The 27,819-nt window shown below is 41.7% G+C and overlaps 1 protein-coding gene across 1 annotated transcript in view; it reads right to left on the bottom strand.

Annotated features, from left to right (window-relative positions):
• The window catches only part of LOC135541500 (ERC protein 2-like), a 76,912-nt gene that overhangs the window by 18,698 nt on the left and 30,395 nt on the right, over positions 1–27,819 (bottom strand). Inside the window, exons 4-11 of the mRNA XM_064967817.1 lie at positions 27,805–27,819; positions 23,923–24,090; positions 19,541–19,678; positions 12,825–12,965; positions 12,450–12,590; positions 7,589–7,624; positions 5,136–5,356; positions 2,615–2,767 (exon numbers count right to left, since the gene is read on the bottom strand). Coding sequence (XP_064823889.1) covers positions 2,615–2,767; positions 5,136–5,356; positions 7,589–7,624; positions 12,450–12,590; positions 12,825–12,965; positions 19,541–19,678; positions 23,923–24,090; positions 27,805–27,819 — 1,013 coding nt within the window. The remainder of the gene's footprint in view (positions 1–2,614; positions 2,768–5,135; positions 5,357–7,588; positions 7,625–12,449; positions 12,591–12,824; positions 12,966–19,540; positions 19,679–23,922; positions 24,091–27,804) is intronic.

Raw genomic sequence — 27,819 nt, 5'->3', positions numbered from 1 at the left:
CAGCAAACTTTGTGAAAAATAACATTTGTGTCATTCTCAAAACCTTTGACCATGACTGTAGGAGAACCCTTTGAAGAACTGTTTTTGTTTCCAAGTAGAACCCTTTTGGTTCCAGGTAGGACCCTATTGGGTTCCATGCAGAACCCTTTCCCCAGGAACCAAAAAGGATTCTCCTAGGGGGACAGCCATTATGGAACCAATTTTCTAAGAGTGTACAGAAGCTACACAAAACAGCCAAAACACAAAAGGCCACAGACAAAAAGTGTGTGTGTGTGTGTGTGTGTGTGTGTGTGTGTGTGTGTGTGTGTGTGTGTGTGTGTGTGTGTGTGTGTGTGTGTGTGTGTGTGTGTGTGTGTGTGTGTCTACATGCACGTGTGTGTTTACATGTGTGTGTGGAATCAGTGTCTGGTTATTGTCTAAGTGTAAGGTACATGGGAGCTGTACTGCATTTGCTACAGTACAGATCCCATAATGGTGCTGTGTTGTAATGAGAGTGAGTTCATGGTAAAGGGAGGGAAGAGGGCATACAGACTGTCAAATTAAATATCATCCAGGAAATGAAAAGAAATACATATGATTCAGTATATATACAGTGCAATCGAAAAGTATTCAGACCTGACTTTGTTTCACATTTTGTTTTAAGTTACAGCCTTATTCTAAAATGGATTAATTCGTTTTCCCCATCATCAATCTACACACAATATCCCATAATGACAAATCAAAAACAGGTTTTTAGATTTTTTTTCAAAAGCATCAAAATATAAAACAGAAATATCACAGGGTATTCATACCCTTTACTCAGTACTATGTTGAAGGCCCTTTGGCAGCGATTGTAGCCTCCCTTTCTTCTCTGCAGATCTTCTCAAGCTCTGTCAGGTTGGATGGGGAGCGTCATTGCAGTCATTTTCAGGTCTCTCCAGAGATGAATGATCAGGTTCAAGTCCGGGCTCTGGCTGGACCACTCACGGACACTCCTGCGTTGACTAGGCTGTGTGCTTAGAGTCGTTGTCCTGTGGGAAGGTGAACCTTCGCACCAGTCTGAGGTCCTGAGCGCTCTGGAGCACGTTTTCATCAAGGATCTCTCTGTACTTTGCTCTGTTCATCTTTCCCTCGATCCTGACTAGTCTCCCAGGCTGTGCCACTGAAAAACATCCCCACAGCATGATGCTGCCACCATCATGCTTCACCGTAGGGATGATGTTATGTGCCTTTTACTGAGGAGTGGCTTCCATCTGGCCATTCTACCATAAAGACCTGATTGATGGAGTGCTGCAGAGAAGGTTGCCTTTCCAGAAGGTTCTCCCATTTCCTCAGAGGAACTCTGGAGCTCTGTCAGGGTGACCATTGGTTCCTTGGTCACCTCTGTGAACAAGGCCCCTCTTCCTTAATTGCTCAGTTTGGCCAGGAGGTCAGCTCTAGGAAGAGTCTTGGTGGTTCCAAATGTCTTCCATTTAAGAACGATGGAGGCCACTGTGTTCTTGGGGTCCTTCAATGCTGTAGAAATTGTTTGGTACCCTTCCCCAGATATGTGCCTCGACACAATCCTGTCTCAGAGCTCTACAGACAATTCCTTCGACCTCATGGCTTGGTTTTTGCTCTGGCATCTACTGTCAACTTTGGGACCTTATATAGATAGGTGTGTGACTCTTCAAATCATTCCCAATCAATTGAATTTACAACAGGTGAACTCCAATCAAGTTGTAGAAACATCTCAAGGATGATCAATGGAAACAATGGAAACAGGATGCACCTGAGCTCAATTTCGAGTCTCATAGCAAAGGATCTGAATACTTATGTAAATACAGTATTTTTGATTTTTATTACATTTGCAAAAAAACTGTCATTATGGGGTATTGTGTGTAGATTGATGAGAAAAAAGAAAACAAATCCATTTTAGAATAAGGCTGTAACGTAACAAAATTAGGAAAAAGTCAAGGGGTCTGAATGCTTTCAGAAAACACTGCATGTGTTGAAACTGACATACTGTATATGAGAAATATATGACATCCTTATGGCTTTCATATGTGAAATCATAGAAGAAGTTCAGTATTAATACAAATATGAAAGTATTGATTCATACATGCTACTACAGATTCGTTTTTTGATATAGTTTGTTTACCTGGCTCCATGTTTAGGTGGCAGGTAGCTTAGTGGTTAGAGCGTTGGACTAGTAACCGAAAGGTTGCAAAATCAAATCCCCGAGCTGACAAGATAAAAATCTGTCGTTCTGCCCCTGAACAGGCAGTTAATGCGATGTTCCTAGGCCATCATTGAAAATAAGAATTTGTTCTTAACTGACTTGCCTAGTTAAATAAAGGTAAAGGAAAAAGATATTAGATTGAGTCATAAAGTGTGTGCAGGCATGGGTGGAGAAGCAGGCTGAAGACATGCGCAGACACACGTGCACAAATATGCATATACAACATGACTACTGGCGCAGGCTTTTGCAAGACTACTGCTGTAGAGGTTACACAACAGATCTAGTGATCTTTACATAACACGGATGGGCCGATGGGCTTCCAAATCAATTAAAAGACGAGACCATATGCAGGTGCAGTCGCAGACGTAAACCACGAGGGCAGCCTTGCTGAAGTGCCAGGGGCAGAGCACTCACTTTCCCAGGAAGTCCCACACCATGCCCCCAATCTGCTGGGGGGCAGCGGACACAGGGGGGAGCGGGTCAGGGGGAGCTCTACCACCGGGACCGTGACGAGGGACGGGGCCAGTGCCGAAACCAGGGCGAGGGACAGGGGCAAGGTGAGGGGGGCTGTGACAGGGGGAGTAGGAGGAGAAGCGTGAGAAGGAGGGTGAGGGGAAAGTGTTGGAGAGAGAGAGAGAGAGGGAGAGACAGAGAGAGGGAGAGACAGAGAGGGATATGGAAGAAGAATGAGAATGACACACTGAAATGCAATGGCACCGTATTACTGCTAGGGGATGCTCATGTGGCGAGCACATACAGTTTGACCTACCTGGACAGACCCTTTTCTGCAATATTTTACACTAAAATGACCAATCCAAAGTCTAAAGATTAAATGTTCTATTCATCAATACTCTATAGGTATGATGTAGATTTTCACTATCAGCCAGCATAGTACCCGGGGGGGGGGGGGCACCAGAGAAGCAGAGTACAGTCCAAGATTTACAGGATGACGTGACATCCACATATCAACAAAGACCGGATGAGAGAGTAGATTAACTACACAAGAGCACATTTAAGCCAACTTGCACAGAGTTACAGGAATAGCAATAAATAGCATAGCAATAAAGCAGTCACCACAGGGCCTTTTGGAGAGGACCATGCACATCCAGTGCCTTGTCATACAAATCCAATGAGCTTTCACCTTCACAGCACATTGTAGGGGTTTCACCCATAGCCTTGCTTGCTCACTAAAAAAAACTATCAAGACCTCCATTCATACTGTGACTCAATCAAGTGATTTGTAGTAATTAAATAAGGCTTTCAAACATTGCATTAACAGTAAGTATGTCACGACTCCCACCGAAGGTGGCTCCCCTGCCTGTTCGGGCGGTGCTCGGCAGTCGTCGAGCACCGCCACCGATCCCTTTTCCTTTTCTGTTTGTTTTGTCTTATTAGTTGCACCTGTGTCTAATTGTGTTTTCCTGATGTGCTTCCTTATTTAAGCCTAGTAAACCCGCCCTTGTTTTGTGCGGGATTAATTTTGTGTTACGTGTTGTGTCGTTGGGTGTGTTAGTGCTCCGGACCGCGTACCCTGTGTGTTGGGTTGGTCAGTATTTTCGCGCCCCGGGGGTTTTGGGCATTGTATTTTGGTGCCAGATTAAAGTACACTTTTCCCTTTGGAACTCTCTGCTCTCTTCGCCTGATTCTTACCTCACACACCCAGTTAGCCGTGACAAAGTAATAGTATTGCCTTAGACGTTAACCCAGGTATATGGTGTAGTCTGATAATCAGTTCAATAAATATGCTAATCTTTATCTAGAATTCTGTCTGTTTCTCTATCCATAGCACTTCCATGCTTACGCCACACCTCCAACTACTCAACATCAATATATATATTTATCTATTATAAGACCTACAGTGCCTTCAGAAAGTATTCAAACCCCTTGACTTTTTACACATTTTGTTACATTACAGCCTAAATGTAAAATGTATTAAATAAATAAAACTCCTCAGCCACTCCTGAGTTGTCTTGGTTGTGTGCTTAGGATTGTTGTCCTGTTGGAAGGTGAACCTTCGTCCCCGTCTAAGGTCCTGAATGCTCTAGAGCAGGTTTTTATCAAGGATCTCTCTGTACTTTTCTCCATTCATCTTTTACTCGATCTGGACTAGTCTCCCAGTCCCAGCTGCTGAAAAACATCCCCACAGCATGATGCTGTCACCACCATGCTTCACCGTAGGGATGGTGCCAGGTTTCCTCCAGACGTGACACTTGGCATTCAGGCTACAGAGTTCTATCTTGGCATGGTTTGAGAGTCTTTAGGTTCCTTTTGGCAAACTCCAAGAGGCTGTCATGTGTCTTATGACCTTCTGGAAGGTTATCCCATCACCACAGAGGAAATCTAGAGCTCTGTCAGAGTGACCATCAGGTTCTTGGTCACCTCCCTGACCAAGGCCCATCTCCCCTGATTGCTTAGTTTGGTCAGGTGGCCAAACTGTCTCGCAGCTCTATGGACAAGTCCTATGACCTCATGGATTGGTATTTTGCTCTGATATACAGTCAACTGTGCGACCTTATATAGACAGGTTTGTGACTTTCCAAATCATAACCAATCAGTTGAATTTACCGCAGTTGGACTCCAATCAAGTTGTAGAAACATCTCAAGGATGATCAATGGAAACAGGAAGCACCTGAGCTCAATTTCGAGTCTCATAGCAAAAGGTCTGAGTACTTATAAGATATTTCTGTTTTTTATTAATACATTTGAAATAAATTCTAAAAACCTGTTTTTGCTTTGTCATTATGGGGTGTTGTGTGTAGATTGGTGAGTGAAAAAAAGAAGATGTAATCAAGTTTAGAATAACAAAATGTGGAAAAAGTCAAGGGGTCTGAATACTTTCCGAAGCCACTGTATATACTTGATATATCTGTAAATATAAAGCACTTCCGCTGAGTACCATAGAAATGTAAAGCTAAGGGTAGTATAGACCAGTTACCTTTCCAGCTCGGCGATCTTCTTATCTCTGTCGTTCTTCTCAGTCTCCACCTCTCGGAGGATGGCTAGTAGCCTATCCACCTCGGCCTGGGCCTTGCCAGACTCCTCCTTATAGTAGGAAACCTCCTTCTCTAGGACCTTGACTCGCTGCTCCCGCTCCACATACTCTGGGTTCCCCCTGGAGCCCACTCCCACCTGCTGCTGCTGGACCTCATGGGCCTTCTGCATGGTCATGGAGAGAAAAAGAAAAAAAGAAAAAAACACACACACGGATGGAACACACGCACAGACATGCACACACGCACAAACTCTCACAAATAGGAGAAAAGGGAGAGAACCCAGAACAGACAAGCTCAACAGTTAGTGTCTTTTATGAACTTCTCACTCTCCTCTCTCCCTCTTTCCCTCTCTCTGTAATGTATAAATAAAGCATAGTGAACAGGGGACATCAGTACTGCTATGGCTCATTAGCTCTGACTGAGGCTGTTATTTAGCTCAGTTCTGTGAGACTAGTGTACCATAGCGATTGGAACTAAAGGCTGCTTGTGCCTGTTACAATATGCTAATGCTAACTTGAAAAACAAGCGATATTGAACAGTTGAGATTTGTACCATTTAGTATCGTTAGTTTTCCTGAGTAGCTTCTTACAGACTTGCTGACCTCATGACAATAACTTTTTATGAGCCAGTTTACTGTGGGCAAGTTTCCCAGACACAGATTAAGCCTAGTCCTGATCAAAAGTGCACTTTCAATGGAGAGTCAACATTTAGCATAAATTCCCTTTAGTCTAGAAGCAGGATTAATCTGGATTGGGGAAACAGGCCATGTGTGTATAGGAAGGACAGGACCAGGGCCTGTAACCACAAAGCATCTCCCAGTAGGAGTGCTGATCTGGGATCAGGTCCTTACCTGTCCATATAATCATATTAATTATGATCTAAAATATTAAACTGATCCTAGATCAGCACTCCTACTCTGATCCCTGTCCTTCCTGTTATAATCACTTGGTAGAATCACTCATCTCTGCTCTCGTGTCTCTCTGGATAATCACACCTGATCACCTCTAGTGTGTCTAAGTCACTGAAAGAGGAAAGGCTTTTGACCACCAGTCAGTAAAAACTGAACAGCTTGAGTCACCTTTCAAACACACAGAATTACACAACACATCTGAGACATCACATTGACAACGCTGACAGTCACAGAGCAACACAACAGACCCAGCACAACAGACCAACACAACAGACCAACACAATAGACCCAACACAACAGGCCCAACACAACAGGCCCAACACAACAGACCCAACAGAGCAACACAACAGACCAATACAACAGACCAACACAACAGAGCAAAAACACAGAGCATGACTAGATAAATATAGACCCCCACAGTGAGCCACGTCAACCATTACCAGTGTTAGAAGGTTAATATTAGGCCTCTGTTCTATTGACCACTTATTAACATGGAGACAGTGAAGGGGGCCAAACAGTGACGAGCAAACAAAGCATGCGATAATAAGGAGGACAAATCATAGCATGCAAACCAACACAGCTGGGAAGACAATCTTTGCAATGCTTTCCACATGAACAGATTTAGGTCAATCCAGCAGTGACAACCAGTGACATATTTCAAGCATGAGGAGTAAAGTGAGCACCAACAGTTTGGGGGGAATCTAAAGGTATCAGAAGTGTGTGGCGTGTACCTCTAGGACTTGCCTGTGAGCCCTGCTCAAATGTAGCGCACTATGTAGGGAGTAGGCTGCTGTTTGGGACACAGCTCTATAGGCCCTATACAGGTATGCAAGGCCTACAGTTAGATAAAAAAAATGGTTGATTATTAATTCTGAGTTTATTAAAATAATGGTACAGAGCTGACTGATATCTTGGTATCTTACTATCAGTCATGATGCCGGATGTGAGAACACTATAGAAGAAGAAACTATCCGTAACTTTCAGTTAACTCAGCATTTTTTGCTATGAAGCTTTGTAAGAAACATTCGACCACAGTAAAAAACACATTATATCACCATTGTACAGGTCTTTGTACAATTCCTTCTAACAGAGACCAATGGTTGAGCAACAACAGTAGGTTAGGCTATCAAGATGTAAATAAATAGAACTGCAACTGTGTGGTCATACAGATTAAAGCTATGCTAAGATAAACGCTAAGCTAAATGCTAAGTTAAATGCTCCCTTCACACTCTGTTCACCCAGAACAGAGGCTAATGTGCGTGCAGTTGGAGAGCTAAATCATACTTATACAGTGTAAAGATCAACATGCATCTACATTATCTGAAAGAGATACCAGGGACAGAGGGACTGAGACCATGTGGCCATGACACGATTACGCACTAGCTAGCTAGCATGTTCCAGGGTTTTAGAGTAGCTTTTGGTGGGTGTCCTCATGCTTTCAATATGTGCCACCACAGAGAGCTCCAGATGGAGCAAAGGACTTACAGGGTTGTTCATCTGAGTGAACAGCTGCTCTGCTTGCTACATTGCAAAGGAAGGTGGTGAAGGGGGGAGACGAGGAGGGAGGGGGAGGGGGGAGATCGGGGAAGATAGCATTAGCATGTAGCTCCATTAGCCAGAGGAGAGTAGAAACAGCAGGATCCGGGGAGAACAGACTAGCCTGGTACCAGATCTGTTCATCACAAACAGACAATGACCAAAGGAGTTGGCAAGACAGCACAAACAGTTCTGGGACCAGGCTAAGAAAAATTATGTTACATGTTAGCCTACATGTTACATGTTAAAGGAGTGTCAATATAGAGAACATGTTTAATGTGCATGTTGAACAGTATGTTGAGACCATAGAAATAAAATTACACCCAATTTGGAAGCCGTTCCATCCATCATAGAACATTGACTTGATTTTGTAATTGGATTTCTATGGTTGAGACAGCTAGGACCACTGGACAGGAACCGAAGAAGGAGTAGGATGATGAGGAGTGAGGAGTGAGGAGTGAGGAGGATACAGAATGGGTGGTTATAGGACAGAAAGACACAAGGAGTAGATCTGATGGACATCTTTGCTCCCCATCTCAGGGGTTCTACGGTGTTGTAGGAACATTATCTGAACGTTATCCAGACATAACGATTTCCACTAGTTACCACAGCAACAAAGTCAAAATTGGCTGTATGTCACCCGTTTCAGGAAACAAGGCGTATGTTCCGGGTCACTACCTCACACGAGAGACATTTAAATGTAATCTTTAAAATGCCTTCTGGAACATGTGAACTTTCATGTGCCTTAATAACAAACATGTATGCCATCTGTAAATACAAATAAAATTGTTAAATTACGAGCCTAGTTGGTTTAGCCACAGAAAAGCCGGTGTAACCGATGTGAAATGGCTAGCTAGTTAGCGGTGGTGCGCGCTAATAGCGTTTCAATCGGTGACGTCACTTGCTCTGAGACCTTGAAGTAGTGGTTCCCTTGTGTGCAGAGGGTCCCTGGTTCGAGCCCAGGTTGGGCGAGGAGAGGGACGGAAGCTAAACTCTTACACCGGCAACCTTCCCACTTCCCACATGATTGGCTGAGATAATGTGTGGGCTGGACACGAGTTCGGATTGGTCTGCCACATAGCACGCTTCTGTCTATTTGAGCTGGTTAGTATGTGTACGTAATCCTGTCTAACGTGGCTTTAAAATATATATATATATTGCTTAGTAGAACTGCATAAGTGTTGCTCTCCACTTTCTGGAGGACAGTTTTGAAAAGTTGCCTTATGCTAATGCATTTGAGGCTATGATTATGCTCCCGGATACGGGTTTGCTAGTCGCAAGAAGTTAAAGTGTACTGTTATCTAGCTAGCTAACGTTAGCTGGCTGGCTTGCTAGCTAACATTAGTTGGCTAGCTCGCTAGCTAACATTACGTGTATGATCTTATTATTCGTATCTCAGAGCCATTGGACGTTTTCACAATGTTGCTACAGCGTTGTATATGCATGTGCTAATAGTAGCAGCAGCAGCATTGAATAAAGGATGTGTATTGGCAGGGACTGATGAGGATATATATTTTAGACATGCTAATATTAGAGAATGCTCTAAAACTATCCACCAGGGTTTGATTCAAGTTCAATCGAAGGCAGTCAATTCAGGATGTAAACTTAAATTCCAATTCAATAATTGATCAAAAAACCACCTACTGTATTTTCAATACATTCTCAATAAACTAAAAGCTATTAACTTCTTGAGTGAAGGGGGCAGGATTTTAGTTTTTGGCTAAAAAATTTACCCATTTGAAACGGCCTATTTCCCAGGCCCAGAAACTAGAATATGCATATAATTAGCAGATTAGGAAAGAAAACACTCTAAAGTTTCCAAAACTGTCAAAATATTGTCTGTGAGTATAACAGAACTGATTTTGCAGGCGAAACCCTGAGGAAAATCAAACCAGGAAGTGGCCACTATTTTGAAAACTCCATGTTCCATAGCCTGCCTTTGCACCATTTAAAGGGATATCAACCCGATTCCTTTTCCTATTGCTTCCTAAAGGTGTCGACAGTCTTTAAACATAGTTTCAGGCTTTTATTTTGAAAAGTGAGCGAGAAAGATAACATCGCGTCATTGTATGGCCGGGTGCCAACAGCGTTTTGCTTGGCGTAACAGAGTTTGGGCAGCCATTGCCTTTCCCTCTCCTACTGAAAAGGACAGTTGCAATTGATATATTATCGATTATATATTTGAAAAACAACCTGAAGATTGATTATAAAAAACGTTTGACATGTTTCTGTGGACATTACGGATACTATTTGGAATTTGTCTGCGTTGTCGTAATCGCTCTTTCCTGTGGATTTCTGAACATAACGCGCCAAACAAACTGAGGTATTTTGGATATAAAAATAATCTTTATGGAACAAAAGGAACATTTATTGTGTAACTGGGAGTCTCATGAGTGAAAACATCCGAAGATCATCAAAGGTAAACTATTAATTTGATTGCTTTTCTGATTTTCGTGACCAAGCTCCTTGATGCTAGGCGTTCATAATGTTTTGTCGAGCAATCGATAAACTTACACAAACGCTTGTCTTGCTTTGGCTGTAAAGCATATTTTCAAAATCTGACCAGACAGGTGGATTAACAAAAGGCTAAACTGTGTTTTGCTATATTGCACTTGTGATTTCATGAATATAAATGTTTTTAGTAATATTATTTGAATGTGGCGCTATGCAATTCAGGGGTTGTTGATGACAATTATCCCGCTAAAGGGATGGGTAGCATCAAGAAGTTAACCATACCCGTATGTCCAAGATTTTGTCTCCAACAGGTGAATTACAGAAGAAGGTGATTCACTCAATCCAACCAGGAGACTGGGTGTGGATCCAGTCCCTGAGGGGAAAGACTGGAAGCAGACCAGTTGGGAAGGCTCATACCAGGTTGTATTAACCACCGCCTTTGCCATTAGAATAGCTGAGAGAGCCACTTGGGTCCACGTTACCCACTACAAAAAGGTAGGAACACATACAAGCACCGCTGATCACACACAGAGTTAGGGGAAGAACCGAGTCCCAACAGGGTTCGGGGTTACCTCCTTAACGAAGATCCCCTATTCCGACCTTTAATTGCTGTGTGTGCTCTTAGAAGTGTGAGTATGGGGTGGTACCTAGCAGACTGACTAAGGGCAGGAGAGGGTTGGCGGTTTTTGGGAATATTAGGGGCTCTGAGCTGCATCATAGTCTTGGTAATCTTTCTGATACATTCAGATCCACCACCTTCCCGTACTAATTATATGATGCCGTTGTCATTGATAAGAAGTAAAAGATAAACTATATAATACACTGACCATCAAGGATGAGTGACTTACAGAATAGGAGTCAAATAAGTTATCGGAGAACTCTGGGGTGGATACCTCACTGACTGGGTGGTTCGACAGTATGTTTGGAAAATTGATTTAAAAAAAATAATTACTGTGTTATGAGCTGCTTTCACCTGTATGAGTGTGTTGGTGTTGTGTGGTTGCTGTTTGATTCCTAGTGTGAGAGGTTTAATTACCAGGATTCTAGCGAGATCGATGACGCAACAAATGATGAGGTGAAACCTACATGCCTCCAAGCCTAGTAGATGCCACTGATTCCTTCAACAATGAGGAGCCCATGCTGGAAGAGACGATCTTCAATGTTTAGACAGACTGTTTATTTAATGAAGATTATAATGAAAATCATAAAAAGAAGAGTTATTATTGGATATAGGCCTAGAACAGTCGTTAATGAGTATATGATGTAAATACATGCATTGGTTTTGTTTGCTTTTGTGTGACATTTATAATTCCAATAAAGGTTGAAATATCAGTGTGTAATATTTAGTTAAAGGGTTGATTGATAAGATCATTTATATGTTTAAAGTAAAGACAAAAGGATTCCACCCTGAAATTATATAATTGTATAAAATGTGTTAAGAGTCATAGTGCAGGAGTTATAAAATGAATGTTTTTGCATTTTTGACTTCAGAACATTCTCTGAATAAAGAACCAACCTTTTGCAGAAATCTGGGACTTTGGCGAATTCTTACTAACCCTAGCTTTACAACCTAGGGGGGATTGGTCAAAGTTATAGTGATTGTTGTGATCTTTTGGATTGAAAATTCTTGTGACAGTGGTTTAAAGGAAAGTTCAGTATTTTCCAACCTAATGTAAGATGGTTCCTCGTACTGAAAGTAGTCTACGGGCCAGGATAATCTGTAATACATGGTTCGGTTTTCTTTAAACAGCCACTACAAACTTCAGCTAATTTTAGCCACAGCTAGCTAAAATGCAACGGAAGTGATAGGGGCAAACACACAATACTGAACTTCCCTTTTAATGTGACTATCCATGTCAGCTGGACTTGATGCAGGGTAAAGTAAAAGTCTTCATCAGCCATACAGGTATAACACTGTCTACATACTGCAGGTTTAGACTGAATTGTAAAAATGCAACTGAAGGTAAGCAGATTAGTAGAAGACATTATCATGGTATAAAAGGGATCTCTTCCACTTGTTTCCTTGAACCATTTAACCTAATACTTGCTGAACTGTGCACAATGCACTGTAGGTTTCTCACCGTTACCAAACACTGTAAGTAAGCTCTGTACCATACAGTGTTACTATAAATCCTTGCCATCCCTTTAACAGGGATTCTAACAGTGATTTTAACTGACAGACTAAATCATTGAGGCCGTCCCAAATGAGTTGCTCAGGTGGTCATTGCAAGTTTACATAATAGACATCAGAATGAAACCGCAAAGGCCTCTGGGAGTATGCTGCATTTTTGAATCCCAGCCATGCATTCCGCACTTTCATTTACACTTTTAAGTTGTGCAGTGCTAGGACACCTACCTTCTGTAACTGTGTCTCCAACTTGCTACACTCCTCTTTCTTCTGCTCGATGGCCATCTCCAGAGACTTGAGCTTGGATTCTTTCTTCAGGCTGGAGGAGGCCAGGGAGGAGGCATGCTCCTTCAGGTCAATGAGGCAGGACTTCAGGGGGACAGACAGGGACAGCACTGACAGTTAGGACCAGTCCAGACCAGGTGGCACAGTAAAAACACTGAACAGTCCTAACTGGGTCACGCTACCAGAGGGAGCAGCGTTCCATGTATTTGAAAGGGTACAGTTATTTTGCTCACTGTTCACTGCCAATTGTTCATGCAATACACATGAACTGTATATTCACACAAACAAATACACACGCACACACGCACAAACACTGACCTCCTTCTCTGTTAATTCCATATGGAGGGTGTTGACTTTCTCCTTGAGGTCCTTGTTCTCCTTCTTATAGGACTCCACCTCGTCAATCCTCTCATTGTCCTCTCTCGCTCTCTGCTCCTTCAGTCTCTCTATTATCCGCTCCTGAGAGAGACACACATACACACATCAACACATTATGTCCACCATCAACACATTATGTCTACCATCAGCACATTATTTCTACCATCAACACATTATGTCCACCATCAACATATTATGTCTGGCACAACACATTATGTCTAACACAACACATTTGTCTAACACAACACATTATGTCCACCATCAACGTATTATGTCTAGCACAACACATTATGTCTAGCAAAACACATTATGTCTAACACAACACATTATGTCTAACAACACATTATGTCCACCATCAACATATTATGTCTAGCATCAACACATTATGTTTACCATCAAACCATTATGTCTAGCACAACCCATTATGTCCACCATCAACATATTATGTCTAGCACAACACATTATGTTTACCATCAACCCATTATGTCTAACAACACATTATGTCCACCATCAACACATTATGTCTACCATCAACACATTATGTCTACTATCAACACATTATGTCTACCATCAACACATTATGTCTTCCATCAACGTATTATGTCTAGCACAACACATTATGTCTAGGACAACACATTATGTCTAGTACAACACATTATGTCTAGCACAACACATTATGTCTAGCACAACACATTATGTCCACCATCAACACATTATGTCCACCATCAACATATTATGTCTAGCACAACACATTATGTCTAGCACAACACATTATGTCTAACACAACACATTATGTCCACCATCAACATATTATGTATAGCACAACACATTATGTTTACCATCAACCCATTATGTCTAACACAACACATTATGTCCACCATCAACACATTATGTCCACCATCAACATATTATGTCTAGCACAACACATTATATCTAACACAACACATTATGTCCACCATCAACACATTATGTCCACCATCAACGTATTATGTCTAGCACAACACATTATGTTTACCATCAACCCATTATGTCTAACACAACACATTATGTCCACCATCAACACATTATGTCCACCATCAACATATTATGTCTAGCACAACACATTATGTCCACCATCAACATATTATGTCTAGCACAACACATTATGTTGAGCACAACACATTATGTCTAACACAACACATTATGTCCACCGTCAACATATTATGTCGCACACAACACATTATGTCTAGCACAACACATTATGTCTAGCACAACACATTATGTCTAACACAACACATTATGTTTACCATCAACCCATTATGTCCACCATCAACACATTATGTCTAGCACAACACATTATGTCTAGCACAACACATTATGTCTAACACAACACATTATGTCCACCATCAACACATTATGTCCACCATCAACATATTATGTCTAGCACAACACATTATGTCTAGCACAACACATTATGTCTAGCACAACACATTATGTCCACCATCAACATATTATGTCTAGCACAACACATTATGTTTACCATCAACCCATTATGTCTAACACAACACATTATGTCCACCATCAACACATTATGTCCACCATCAACATATTATGTCGAGCACAACACATTATGTCTAACACAACACATCATGTCCACCATCAACATATTATGTCGAGCACAACACATTATGTCTTGCACAACACATTATGTCCACCATCAACACATTATGTCTACCATCAACACATTATGTCTACTATCAACATATTATGTCTACCATCAACACATTATGTCCACCATCAACATATTATGTCTACCATCAACACATTATGTCCACCATCAACGTATTATGTCTAGCACAACACATTATGTCTAGCACAACACATTATGTCTAGCACAACACATTATGTCCACCATCAACACATTATGTCCACCATCAACACATTATGTCCACCATCAACACATTATGTCCACCATCAACATATTATGTCTAGCACAACACATTATGTCCACCATCAACATATTATGTCTAGCACAACACATTATGTTTACCATCAACCCATTACGTCTAACACAACACATTATGTCCACCATCAACACATTATGTCCACCATCAACATATTATGTCGAGCACAACACATTATGTCTAACACAACACATTATGCCCATCATCAACAAATTATGTCTACTATCAACACATTATGTCCACCATCAACACATTATGTCCACCATCAACACATTATGTCTACCATCAACACATTATGTCTACCATCAACACATTATGTCTACCATCAACACATTATGTCTACCATCAACACATTATGTCCACCATCAACACATTATGTCTACCATCAACACATTATGTCTACTATCAACATATTATGTCTACCATCAACACATTATGTCCACCATCAACACATTATACCATCAACACATTATGTCTACCATCAACACATTATGTCTACCATCAACACATTATGTCCACCATCAACACATTATGTCTACCATCAACACATTATGTCTACTATCAACATATTATGTCTACCATCAACACATTATGTCCACCATCAACATATTATGTCTACCATCAACACATTATGTCTACCATCAACACATTATGTCCACCATCAACACATTATGTCCACCATCAACACATTATGTCTAACACAACACATTATGTCCACCATCAACATATTATGTATCAACACATTATGTTTCATCAACCATCAACACATTATGTCCACTATCAACACATTATGTCCACCATCAACACATTATGTCTAGCACAACACATTATATCAACACATTATGTCCACCATCAACATTATGTATTATGTCTAGCACAACACATTATGTTTCATCAACCCATTATCTAACACAACACATTATGTCCACCATCAACACATTATGACCACCATCAACATATTATGTCAACAACACATTATGTCTAACACAACACATTATGTCCAACATCAACACATTATGTCCACCATCAACATTATCGCACACAACACATTATGTCTAGCACAACACATTATGTCTAGCACAACACATTATGTCTCATTATGTTTACCATCAACACATTATGTCCACCATCAACACATTATGTCTACATCAACACATTATGTCTAGCACAACCATCAACACATTATGTCCACCATCAACACATTATGTCTACCATCAACACATTATGTCCACCATCAACATATTATGTCTAGCACAACACATTATGTCATCAGCACAACACAACACATTATGTCTAGCACAACACATTATGCCCATCATCAACACATTATGTTTACTATCAACACATTATGTCCACCATCAACACATTATGTCCACCATCAACACATTATGTCCACCATCAACACATTATGTCTACCATCAACACATTATGTCCACCATCAACATATTATGTCTACTATCAACATATTATGTCTACCATCAACACATTATGTCTACCATCAACACATTATGTCCACCATCAACATATTATGTCTACCATCAACACATTATGTCTACCATCAACACATTATGTCCACCATCAACGTATTATGTCTAGCACAACACATTATGTCTAGCACAACACATTATGTCTAGCACAACACATTATGTTTACCATCAACCCATTACGTCTAACACAACACATTATGTCCATCATCAACACATTATGTTTACCATCAACACATTATGTCTAGCACAACACATTATGTCCACCATCAACACATTATGTCTACCATCAACACATTATGTTTACTATCAACACATTATGTCTTCCATCAACACATTATGTCCACCATCAACACATTATGTCCACCATCAACATATTATCAACACATTATGTCTACCATCAACACATTATGCCCATCATCAACAAATTATGTCTACTATCAACACATTATGTCCACCATCAACACATTATGTCTACCATCAACACATTATGTCTAACACAACACATCATGTCCACCATCAACATATTATGTCGAGCACAACACATGATGTCTAACACAACACATTATGCCCATCATCAACACATTATGTCTACTATCAACACATTATGTCCACCATCAACACATTATGTCCACCATCAACACATTATGTCTACCATCAACACATTATGTCTACCATCAACACATTATGTCTACCATCAACACATTATGTCCACCATCAACACATTATGTCTACCATCAACACATTATGTCTACTATCAACATATTATGTCTACCATCAACACATTATGTCCACCATCAACATATTATGTCTACCATCAACACATTATGTCTACCATCAACACATTATGTCCACCATCAACATATTATGTCTAGCACAACACATTATGTCTAACACAACACATTATGTCCATCATCAACACATTATGTCTACCATCAACACATTATGTCCACCATCAACACATTATGTCCACCATCAACATATTATGTCTAGCACAACACATTATGTCCACCATCAACATATTATGTCTAGCACAACACATTATGTTTACCATCAACCCATTACGTCTAACACAACACATTATGTCCACCATCAACACATTATGTCTACTATCAACACATTATGTCTACCATCAACACATTATGTCTACCATCAACACATTATGTCTACCATCAACACATTATGTCCACCATCAACACATTATGTCTACCATCAACACATTATGTCTACCATCAACACATTATGTCTACCATCAACACATTATGTCTACTATCAACACATTATGTCCACCATCAACACATTATGTCTACTATCAACACATGTCTTCCATCAAAGTATTATGTCTAGCACAACACATTATGTCCACCATCAACATATTATGTCTAGCACAACACATTATGTTTACCATCAACCCATTACGTCTAACACAACACATTATGTCCACCATCAACACATTATGTCCACCATCAACATATTATGTCGAGCACAACACATTATGTCTAACACAACACATTATGCCCATCATCAACACATTATGTCTACTATCAACACATTATGTCCACCATCAACACATTATGTCCACCATCAACACATTATGTCTACCATCAACACATTATGTCTACCATCAACACATTATGTCTAACACAACACATCATGTCCACCATCAACATATTATGTCGAGCACAACACATTATGTCTAACACAACACATTATGCCCATCATCAACACATTATGTCTACTATCAACACATTATGTCCACCATCAACACATTATGTCTACCATCAACACATTATGTCTACCATCAACACATTATGTCTACCATCAACACATTATGTCTACCATCAACACATTATGTCCACCATCAACACATTATGTCTACTATCAACATATTATGTCTACCATCAACACATTATGTCTACCATCAACACATTATGTCCACCATCAACATATTATGTCTACCATCAACACATTATGTCTACCATCAACACATTATGTCCACCATCAACGTATTATGTCTAGCACAACACATTATGTTTAGCACAACACATTATGTCTAGCACAACACATTATGTTTACCATCAACACATTATGTCTAGCACAACACATTATGTCCACCATCAACACATTATGTTTACCATCAACACATTATGTCTAGCACAACACATTATGTCCACCATCAACACATTATGTCTACCATCAACACATTATGTTTACTATCAACACATTATGTCTTCCATCAACACATTATGTCTACCATCAACACATTATGTCTACTATCAACACATTATGTCTACCATCAACACATTATGTCTACCATCAACACATTATGTCTACTATCAACACATTATGTCCACCATCAACACATTATGTCTACTATCAACACATTATGTCTTCCATCAACGTATTATGTCTAGCACAACACATTATGTCTAGCACAACACATTATGTCTAGCACAACACATTATGTCTAACACAACACATTATGTCCACCATCAACATATTATGTCTTGCACAACACATTATGTTTACCATCAACCCATTATGTCTAACACAACACATTATGTCCACCATCAACACATTATGTCCACCATCAACATATTATGTCTAGCACAACACATTATGTCTAACACAACACATTATGTCCACCATCAACACATTATGTCCACCATCAACATATTATGTCTTGCACAACACATTATGTCTAGCACAACACATTATGTCTAACACAACACATTATGTCCATCATCAACACATTATGTCTACCATCAACACATTATGTCCACCATCAACACATTATGTCTAGCACAACACATTATGTCTAACACAACACATTATGTCCATCATCAACACATTATGTCTACCATCAACACATTATGTTTACCATCAACACATTATGTCTAGCACAACACATTATGTCCACCATCAACACATTATGTATACCACAACAATCGATGTATATCAAAATCCTTAATACTTTTGAAAACATACAGTCTCTCTTCAGAGGAAAGACGAGCCACAAAACAACACTGAAAGTGTTGCTCACATTTCCATCTTAACTCATTAATGCATATCCAGGTCATGTGATCTGAAATTGTGGGCTCTGGTTCTAAGTTCTCCTACTGTAAAACTCTGGGCCATGGTTCTAAGTTATCCTACTGTAAAACTCTGGGCCCTGGTTCTAAGTTCTCCTACTGTAAAACTCTGGACCCTGTATTTCAAAGTTCTGTACCTTCTCAGAGAGTGCCTCCTCCAGGGTGGCCAGGGCAGTGTCAGTGTTACTGGAGTCAGTCTGCAGAGACTTCACCCTGTCCTTCAGGTTCCCCAGCTGCTTGTCCTTGTCACACAGCTGCTCCTGCAGATTCTCAATCTGGGGAGAAAATTAGCATGAGGTCAAAATAACTGTAGATAGAGAAACTGCATCAAAAGTTAGTTAGTGTGAGTGATGTTCGCAGGTTAAAAGACTAGAGGGGACTGTGGTTGTGTCCCAAAAGGCACTGTATTTGATATATAGTGCAAAGTCAAAAGTAGTGCACTATATAGGGAATACAGTGCCATTTGGGGAAAATTATTGTGATGGACGTTTTAAGCCTGTGAGAGGAAGTCTTTATTATTTTAGCCAAAGACATCAAATACTTTGGGATCTCTGAATTTAATTTAAGCTCTTTTAGATTTGCTGGTAATTGAGGGAGAGGAAAGAGGGAGAGACAGAGTTTAGATGTAAATGGCTATATACGGTGAGATGTTTTTCAAAGATAGTAAGAAATAAAACAAGATAGTCTTGCCAGAGAGAAAGAAAGAGAAAGAGGGATATCTGAGAAAGAAACCAATCAAAAATACAGAGACACATTGTACTGACAGAGAGTATAGCCACAGCAGAAAAAGAGACAGAGAGAAAGATATAGTTAAAAGAGAGAGAAAGAACAGGAGAGAGAGAATGAAAGAGAGAAGGTCAGGGTGAGAGAATAACCCTCAGTGTATATTTTTAGAACACACTAGAGGCAGTGTGGCAGAAACTCCCTCGTATCCTCCTTTTCTGTGTGTGTGTAGACACACTTTTAACCTGAGAACAGCACAGAGACACTTGATGGACAGAGCTACAACCATCCATTTGTATCCTCAGAGACCAACTAGCCCAACCATGTGTCCCAAATAGCACCCTATTCCCTATTCAGTGTGTTTCTTTCGACGAGGGCCAATAGGGGAGGCAACCCAGGTCTCAGGGAGACAGAGATCCAACCAAACAACCTGCACTGATATACAGCAAGCTCTCAAATAGGTTCTATGTAACAATTCTCAAGATTTTTCTCATTTCGGGGGAGAGCTTTCTTGTTGTTTTTTAAAATTTCACCTTTATTTAACCAGGTAGGCTAGTTGAGAACAAGTTCTCATTTTCAAATGCGACCGACCTGGACACGATAAAGCAAAGCAGTATGACACAGACAACAACACAGAGTTTCACATGGAGTAAACAATAAACAAGCCAATAACACAAAAACAAGTCAATGACACAGTAGAAAAAATAAAGTCTATATACAGTGTGTGCAAAAGGCATGAGGAGGAAGGCAATAAATAGGCCATAGGAGCGAAAAATTACAATTTAGATTAACACACAGATTAACACTGGAGTGATAAATGAGTGGATGATGATATGCAAGTAGAGATACGGGTGTTCAAAAGAGCAGAAAAGTAAATAAAACAAAAACAGTATGGGGATGAGGTAGGTAGATTGGGTGGGCCATTTACAGATGGACTATGTACAGCTGCAGCAATTGGTTAGCTGCTCAGAAAGTTGATGTTTAAAGTTGGTAAGGGAAATAAAAGTCTCCAACTTCATCGATTTCTGCAATTCGTTCCAGTCACTGGCAGCAGAGAACTGGAAGGAAAGGAAGCCAAATTAGGTGTTGGCTTTGGGTATGATCAGTGAGATATACCTGCTGGAACGTGTGCTACGGGTGGGTGTTGTTATCGTGACCAGTGAACTGAGATAAGGCGGAGCTTTACCTAGCATAGACTTATAGATGACCTGGAGCCAGTGGGTCTGGCGACAAATATGTAGTGAGGGCCAGCCGACTAGAGCATAGAGGTCGCAGTGGTGGGTGGTATAAGGTGATTTGGAAACAAAACGGATGGCACTGTGATAGACTGTATCCAGCTTGCTGAGTAGAGTCTTGGAAGCTATTTTGTAGATGACATTGAAGTCGAGGATCGGTAGGCTAGTCAGGTTGACTAGGGTACATTTGGCGACGTGAGTGGAGGAAGCTTTGTTGCGAAATAGAAAGCTGATTCTAGATTTGATTTTGGATTGGAGATGTTTAATATGAGTCTGGAAGGAGAGTTTATAGTCTAGCCAGACACCTAGGTATTTATAGTTGCCCACATATTCTAGGTCGGAACCGTCCAGGGTGGTGATGCTAGTCGGGCAGGCGGGTGCGAGTAACAAACGGTTGAAAAGCATGCATTTGTTTTTACTAGCGTTTAAGAGCAGTTGGAGGCCACGGAAGTAGTGTTGTATGGCATTGAAGCTCGTTTGGAGGTTAGTTAGCACAGTGTCCAAGGAAGGGTCAGAAGTATACAGAATGGTGTCGTCTGCATAGAGGTGGATCGGGGAATCGCCCGCAGCAAGAGCGACATCGTTGATATATACAGAGAAAAGAGTCGGCCCGAGAATTGTACCCTGTGGTACCCCCATAGAGACTGCCAGATGTCCGGACAACATGCCCACCAATTTGACACCAACTACAACTCTGTAGTTGGGCCAAAACGGGCCAAAATACCAGCAACAGTGTGTGAAAACCTTGTGAAGACTTACAGAAAATGTTTGACCTCTGTCATTGCCAACAAAGGGTATATAACAAAGTATTGAGATAAACTTTTGTTATTGACCAAATACTTATTTTCCACCATAATTTGCAAATAAATTCATTAAAAATCCTACAATGTGATTTTCTGGATTTTTTTCTCTCATTTTGTCTGTCATAGTTGAAGTGTACCTATGATGAAAATTACAGGCCTCTCTCATCTTTTTAAGTGGGAGAACTTTTACAATTGGTGGTTGACTAAATACGTTTTTGCCCCACTGTAGGTCTGTAACAGTTGGGGTCTAGGGTGTCACCCCCTTTGAAGAGGGGGATGACCGCGGCAGCTTTCCAATCTTTAGGGATCTCGGACGATACGAAAGAGAGGTTGAACAGGCTGGTAATAGGGGTTGCAAAAATGGCGGCGGATAGTTTTAGAAAGAGAGGGTCCAGATTGTCTAGCCCAGCTGATCTGTACGGGTCCAGGTTTTGCAGCTCTTTCAGAACATCTGCTGTCTGGATTTGAGTGAAGGAGAAGCTGGTGAGGCTTGGGCGAGTAACTGCGGGGGTGACCGTGTTACCTAGCCTCAGTGCAGTGGGCAGCTCAGAGGAGGTGCTCTTGTTCTCCATGGACTTTACAGTGTCCCAAAACCTTTTGGAGTTAGATCTATAGGATGCAAATTTCTGCTTGAAAAAACTAGCCTTCCCTGAACAGTTGCATATCGTGGGGACTATTTGATGCTATGACAGTCCGCCACAGGATGTTGTTGTGTTGGTCAAGGGCAGTCAGGTCTGGAGTGAACCAAGGGCTCTGTTCTTAGTTCTGCATTTTTTGAACAGGGCATGCTTATCTAAGATGGTGAGGTAATTACTTTTAAAGAATGACCAGGCATCCTCGACTGACGGGATGAGGTCAATATCCTTCCAGGATACCCAGGCCAGGTTGGTTAGAAAGCCCTGCTCGCAGAAGTGTTTTAGGGAGCGTTTGGCAGTGATGAGGGGTGGTCGTTTGACTGCGGGCCCATAGAGGACACAGGCAATGAGGCAGTGATCGCTGAGATCCTGATTGAAAACAGAAGAGGTGTATTTGGAGGGCATCTTGGTCAGGATAATGTCTATGGGGGTGCCCCTGATTACAGATTTAGGGTTGTACCTGGTGGGCTCCTTGAAGATTTGTGTGAGATTGAGGGCATTTAGCTTAGATTGTAGGACTGCCGGGGTGTTAAGCATATCCCAGTTTAGGTCACCTAACAGAACGAACTCTGAAGCTAGATGGGGGGCGATCAATTCACAAATGGTGTCCATAGCAAACCTATATCTGATTCTCAAGATTTTTCTCATTTCGGGGAGAGCTTTCTTGTAAACCTATGTCTGATTCTCAAGATTTCTCATTTCGGGGGAGAGCTTTCTTGTAAACCTATGTCTGATTCTCTAGATTTGTCTCATTTCAGGGGAGAGCTTTCTTGTAAACCTATGTCTGATTCTCTAGATTTGTCTCATTTTGGGGGAAATCTTTCTTGTAAACCTGTCTGAGTCAAATGTATCAAATGTTTCCCTCAGATTTGCTCTTAGGCGAGTAGCTGAGGCCCTCCGAGTCGCTATCCATTACACGTATTTCTACTGAAAAGTATGTTATGCCTAAAAGCAGAGCTAGGCTCCCCCACTTCCAATACTGTAAGCAATGGTTGGAGAAAACAATGGTGTTCACTGATGCTGTCCATTTAAACAAACTAGTGAACAATCGCAGTCTACCTTCACCAATCCCTGATCCTTAACCATGACCCTAAATCCCTGACTGCTGCCCCCTGCCCCTAACCTTCTTCTGCAGGACGTTGATCTTCCTCTCCTTGACCTCCAGCATGTCTTTCATGTCTCGAATCTCTCCGGCCAGTGTACCCTTTTCTTCCGTCAGGTCCTGCAGCTGCTTGGTCTTCTTGTTCAGGAAGGACTCCTTCTCCTCCAGGCGCAGGCGCAGGGCGTCCACCTGGGAGGGGAGAGGTCACAGGTCAAAGGTAAAATTTCACAGTTCAGAAGTCAAATTCAATCAAATGGATTTCATAAAGCCCTTTTGACATTAGCAGTGGTCACAAGGTGAAAACCACCCCAACACCCAGCCCACTGGAGGAAGTTTGTGAATGCTCCCCAAAGAGCAAAAGTGTTTAAGTAATGTTTTCACAAAGTGCTTTCATAGTAACCCGCCTGAAGGGCATTTAACACTGAAGGGCAAAGCTCAAAGTTCAACGTATTATTATTGTCTAATTGACGAAGGAGAGTCCTCTCTGAAATACTTGGCATTTACAATACAATGTTCATTCCCCACTAAAGGGTATCGGGCAAGAGGAGAGGTGATACAGTTGAAGTCAGAAGCTTACAATCAGTTAGGTTGGAGTCATTAAAACTTGTTTTTCAACCACTCAACAAATTTCTTGTTAACAGACTATAGTTTTGGCAAGTCGGTTAGGACTATCTACTTTGTGCATGACACAAGTCATTTTTCAACAATTGTTTACTGTCACGACTTCTGCCGAAGTCGGTTCCTCTCCTTGTTCGGGCGGTGTTCAGCAGTCGACGTCACCGGTCTTCTAGCCATCTGTCACGTTCATTTGTAGAGATGGACCAAGGCGCAGCGTATGTAGAGTTCCACATACTTTTAATGAATAAAGTGAAACTTAAGCAAATACAAAACAGGCAACTAAAAATAAATAACATCCCATAACCCCCAGGTGGAAAAAATGCTACTTAAGAATGATCCCCAATTAGAGACAACTCTAACCAGCTGCCTCTAATTGGGAATCATACAAATCACCAGCATAGAAAATCAAACCTAGAACCCCACATAGAAAATATAAACTAGAACAAAAACCCTAGTCACGCCCTGACCTACTCTACCACTGTCTACGTGACAGTACACCAACCCCCACCCCCCCCACCCCCCACCCCAAAGGTGCGGACCCGACTGCTAAACCTGAAATAAAAAGGGCGGGTGTCTAGTGGCGGTGGCGGCTCTGGTGCTGGTCGAAGTACCCGCTCATCCGCCAGCATCGGGGGCGGCTCTGGTGCGGGACGAAGTACCTGCTCATCCTGCGGATCCAGCCATGGACCTTGAAGTTCTGGACCTTTCACCGTCGCAAGAGGTTCCGGACCATTGACCGTCTCAGGAGGTTCCGGACCGTGGACTGTCGTTGGAGGTTCTGGACTGTGGACCGTCGTTGGAGGTTCCGGACTGTGGACCGTCGTTGGAGGTTCCGGACAGTGGACCGTTGTTGGAGGTTCCGGACTGTGAAATGTCGCCGGAAGCTCTGGACTGGGAACTGTCGCCGGAAGCCTGGTGAGTGGGGCCGGCACTGGTGGTACCGGGCTGGTGACACGCACCTCACAGCGAGCGAGAGGAGCAGGCACAGGACGTACTGGACTGGGGAGGCCTGATGCGTGGTGCCGGTACAGGTGGCACCGGACTAGTGACACGCACTTCAGGGCAAGTGCAGGGAGGAGACACAGGACGTACTGGACTGGGGACACGCACTTGAGGGAGAGTGCGAGGAGCAGGCACAGGATGTACCTGACTGGGAAGACGCACTTGAGGGAGATTGCGAGGAGCAGGAAAGGACGCACCTGACCTACTCTAACATAGAAAATACAGGTTTTCTATGGTCAGGACGTGACACCATCGCCAATCCATTTTTCATGTTCCTAGCGCACCAGTAACACATAGCACAAGAACTTACAATAAACAATTCCCGACAAGGACATGGGAAACAGAGGGAAAATATACACAACATGTAATTAGGGAATTGAATCCAGGTGAGAGTGAAAACAAGACAAAACAAATGAAAATGGATCGGCGATGGCTAGAAGACCGGTGACGTTGACCGCCGAACACCGCCCGAACAAGGAGAGGAACCGACTTCGGAAGAAGTCGTGACATTTACAAACAGATTATTTCACTGTATCACAATTCCAGTGGGTCAGACGTTTACATACACTAAGTTGACTGTGCCATTAAACAGCTTGGAAAATTCCAGAAAATTATGTCATGGCTTTATCTGAGTCATTATGTCATGGCTTCATCTGAGTCATCTGGAGGTGTACCTGTGGATGTATTTCCAAGCCTACCTTCAAATTTAGTGCCTCTTTGCTTGACATCATGGGAAAATCAAAAGAAATCAGCCAAGACCTCAGAAAGAAAAATGTAGACCTCCACAAGTCTGGTTCATCCTTGGGAGCAATTTCAAAAGGCCCAAAGGTACCATATTCATCAGTACAAACAATAGTACGAAAGTATAAACACCATGGGACCATACAGTCACATCGCTCAGGAAGTAGACGCGTTCTGTCTCCTAGAGATGAATGTACTTTGGTACGAAAAGTGCAAATCAATCCCAGAACAACAGCAAAGGACCTTGTGAAGACCTTGTGAAGATGCTGGCGGAACCAGGTACAAAAGTATCTATATCCACAGTAAAACGAGTCCTATATCGACATAACCTGAAAGGCCTCTGAGCAAGGAAGAAGCCACTGCTCCAAAACCGCCATAAAAAAGCTAGACTACGGTTTGCAACTGCACATGGGGACAAAGATCGTACTTTTTGGAGAAATGTTTCCTGGTCTGATGAAACAGAAATAGAACTGTTTGGCCATAACCACCATCGTTATGTTTGAAGGAAAAAGGGGGATGCTTGCCAGCCAAAGAACACCATCCCAACCGTGAAGCACGGCATCATGTTGTGGGGGTGCTTTGCTGCAGGAGGGACTGGTGCACGTCACAAAATAGATGGCATCATGAGGAATTAACAATTATGTGGACATATTTAAGCAACATCTCAAGACATCAGTCAGGATGTTAAAGCTTGGTTGCAAATGGGTCTTCCAATTGGACAATGACCCCAAGCATACTTCCAAAGTTGTGGCAAAATGGTTTAAGGACAACAAAGTCAAGGTATTGGAGTAGCAATCACAAAGCCCTGACCTCAATCGCATAGAAAATGTGTGGGCAGAACTGAAAAGGCGTGTGCGAGCAAGGAGGCCTACAAACCTGACTCAGTTACACCAGCTCTGTCAGGAGGAATGGGACAATATTCACCCAACTTATTGTGGGAAGCTTGTGGAAGGCAATGCTACCAAATACTAATTGAATGCATGTAAACTTCTGACCCACTGGGAATGTGATGAAAGAAATGAAAGCTGAAATAAATCATTCTCTCTACTATTTCACATTCTTAAAATAACGTGGTGATCCTAACTGACCTGAGACAGGGAATTTTTACTAGGATTAAATGTCAGGAATTGTGAAAAACTGAGTTAAAATGTATTTGGCTAAGGTGTATGTAAACGTCCGACTGTATGTAAGTGTGTGATGCAGAGGACCAGGAGAGAGTGATATAATGTGCCCTTAGATGTGGACAAAAACAAGACAAGGACCAAAATACAGGCTGGGGAAAAAACATTTTATTAATGACCCCAACGAGATTCTGCACACATCATGTAAACGTAAATATTATACATCATCCAAGGGTGTACATAGGCATGTGTGTGTTTTTGTGTGTGTGTGTGCACGCGCGTGCCGGTGCGTGTGTGTGCTTGTCTGCATGTGTGTGTGTGTGTGTGTGTGTGTGTGTGTGTGTGTGTGTGTGCGCGGTGTGTGTGTACGGTGTGTGTGTACGGTGTGTGTGTGTACGGTGTCTGTGTACGGTGTAGCTACCTCTGTCTGCAGTAT

Source organism: Oncorhynchus masou, chromosome 6 (assembly GCF_036934945.1).
Source record: "Oncorhynchus masou masou isolate Uvic2021 chromosome 6, UVic_Omas_1.1, whole genome shotgun sequence".
NCBI lineage: Eukaryota > Metazoa > Chordata > Actinopteri > Salmoniformes > Salmonidae > Oncorhynchus > Oncorhynchus masou.
Note: the sequence above shows the minus strand (reverse complement) of the source record. Positions and strands in the feature narration are given on the sequence as shown.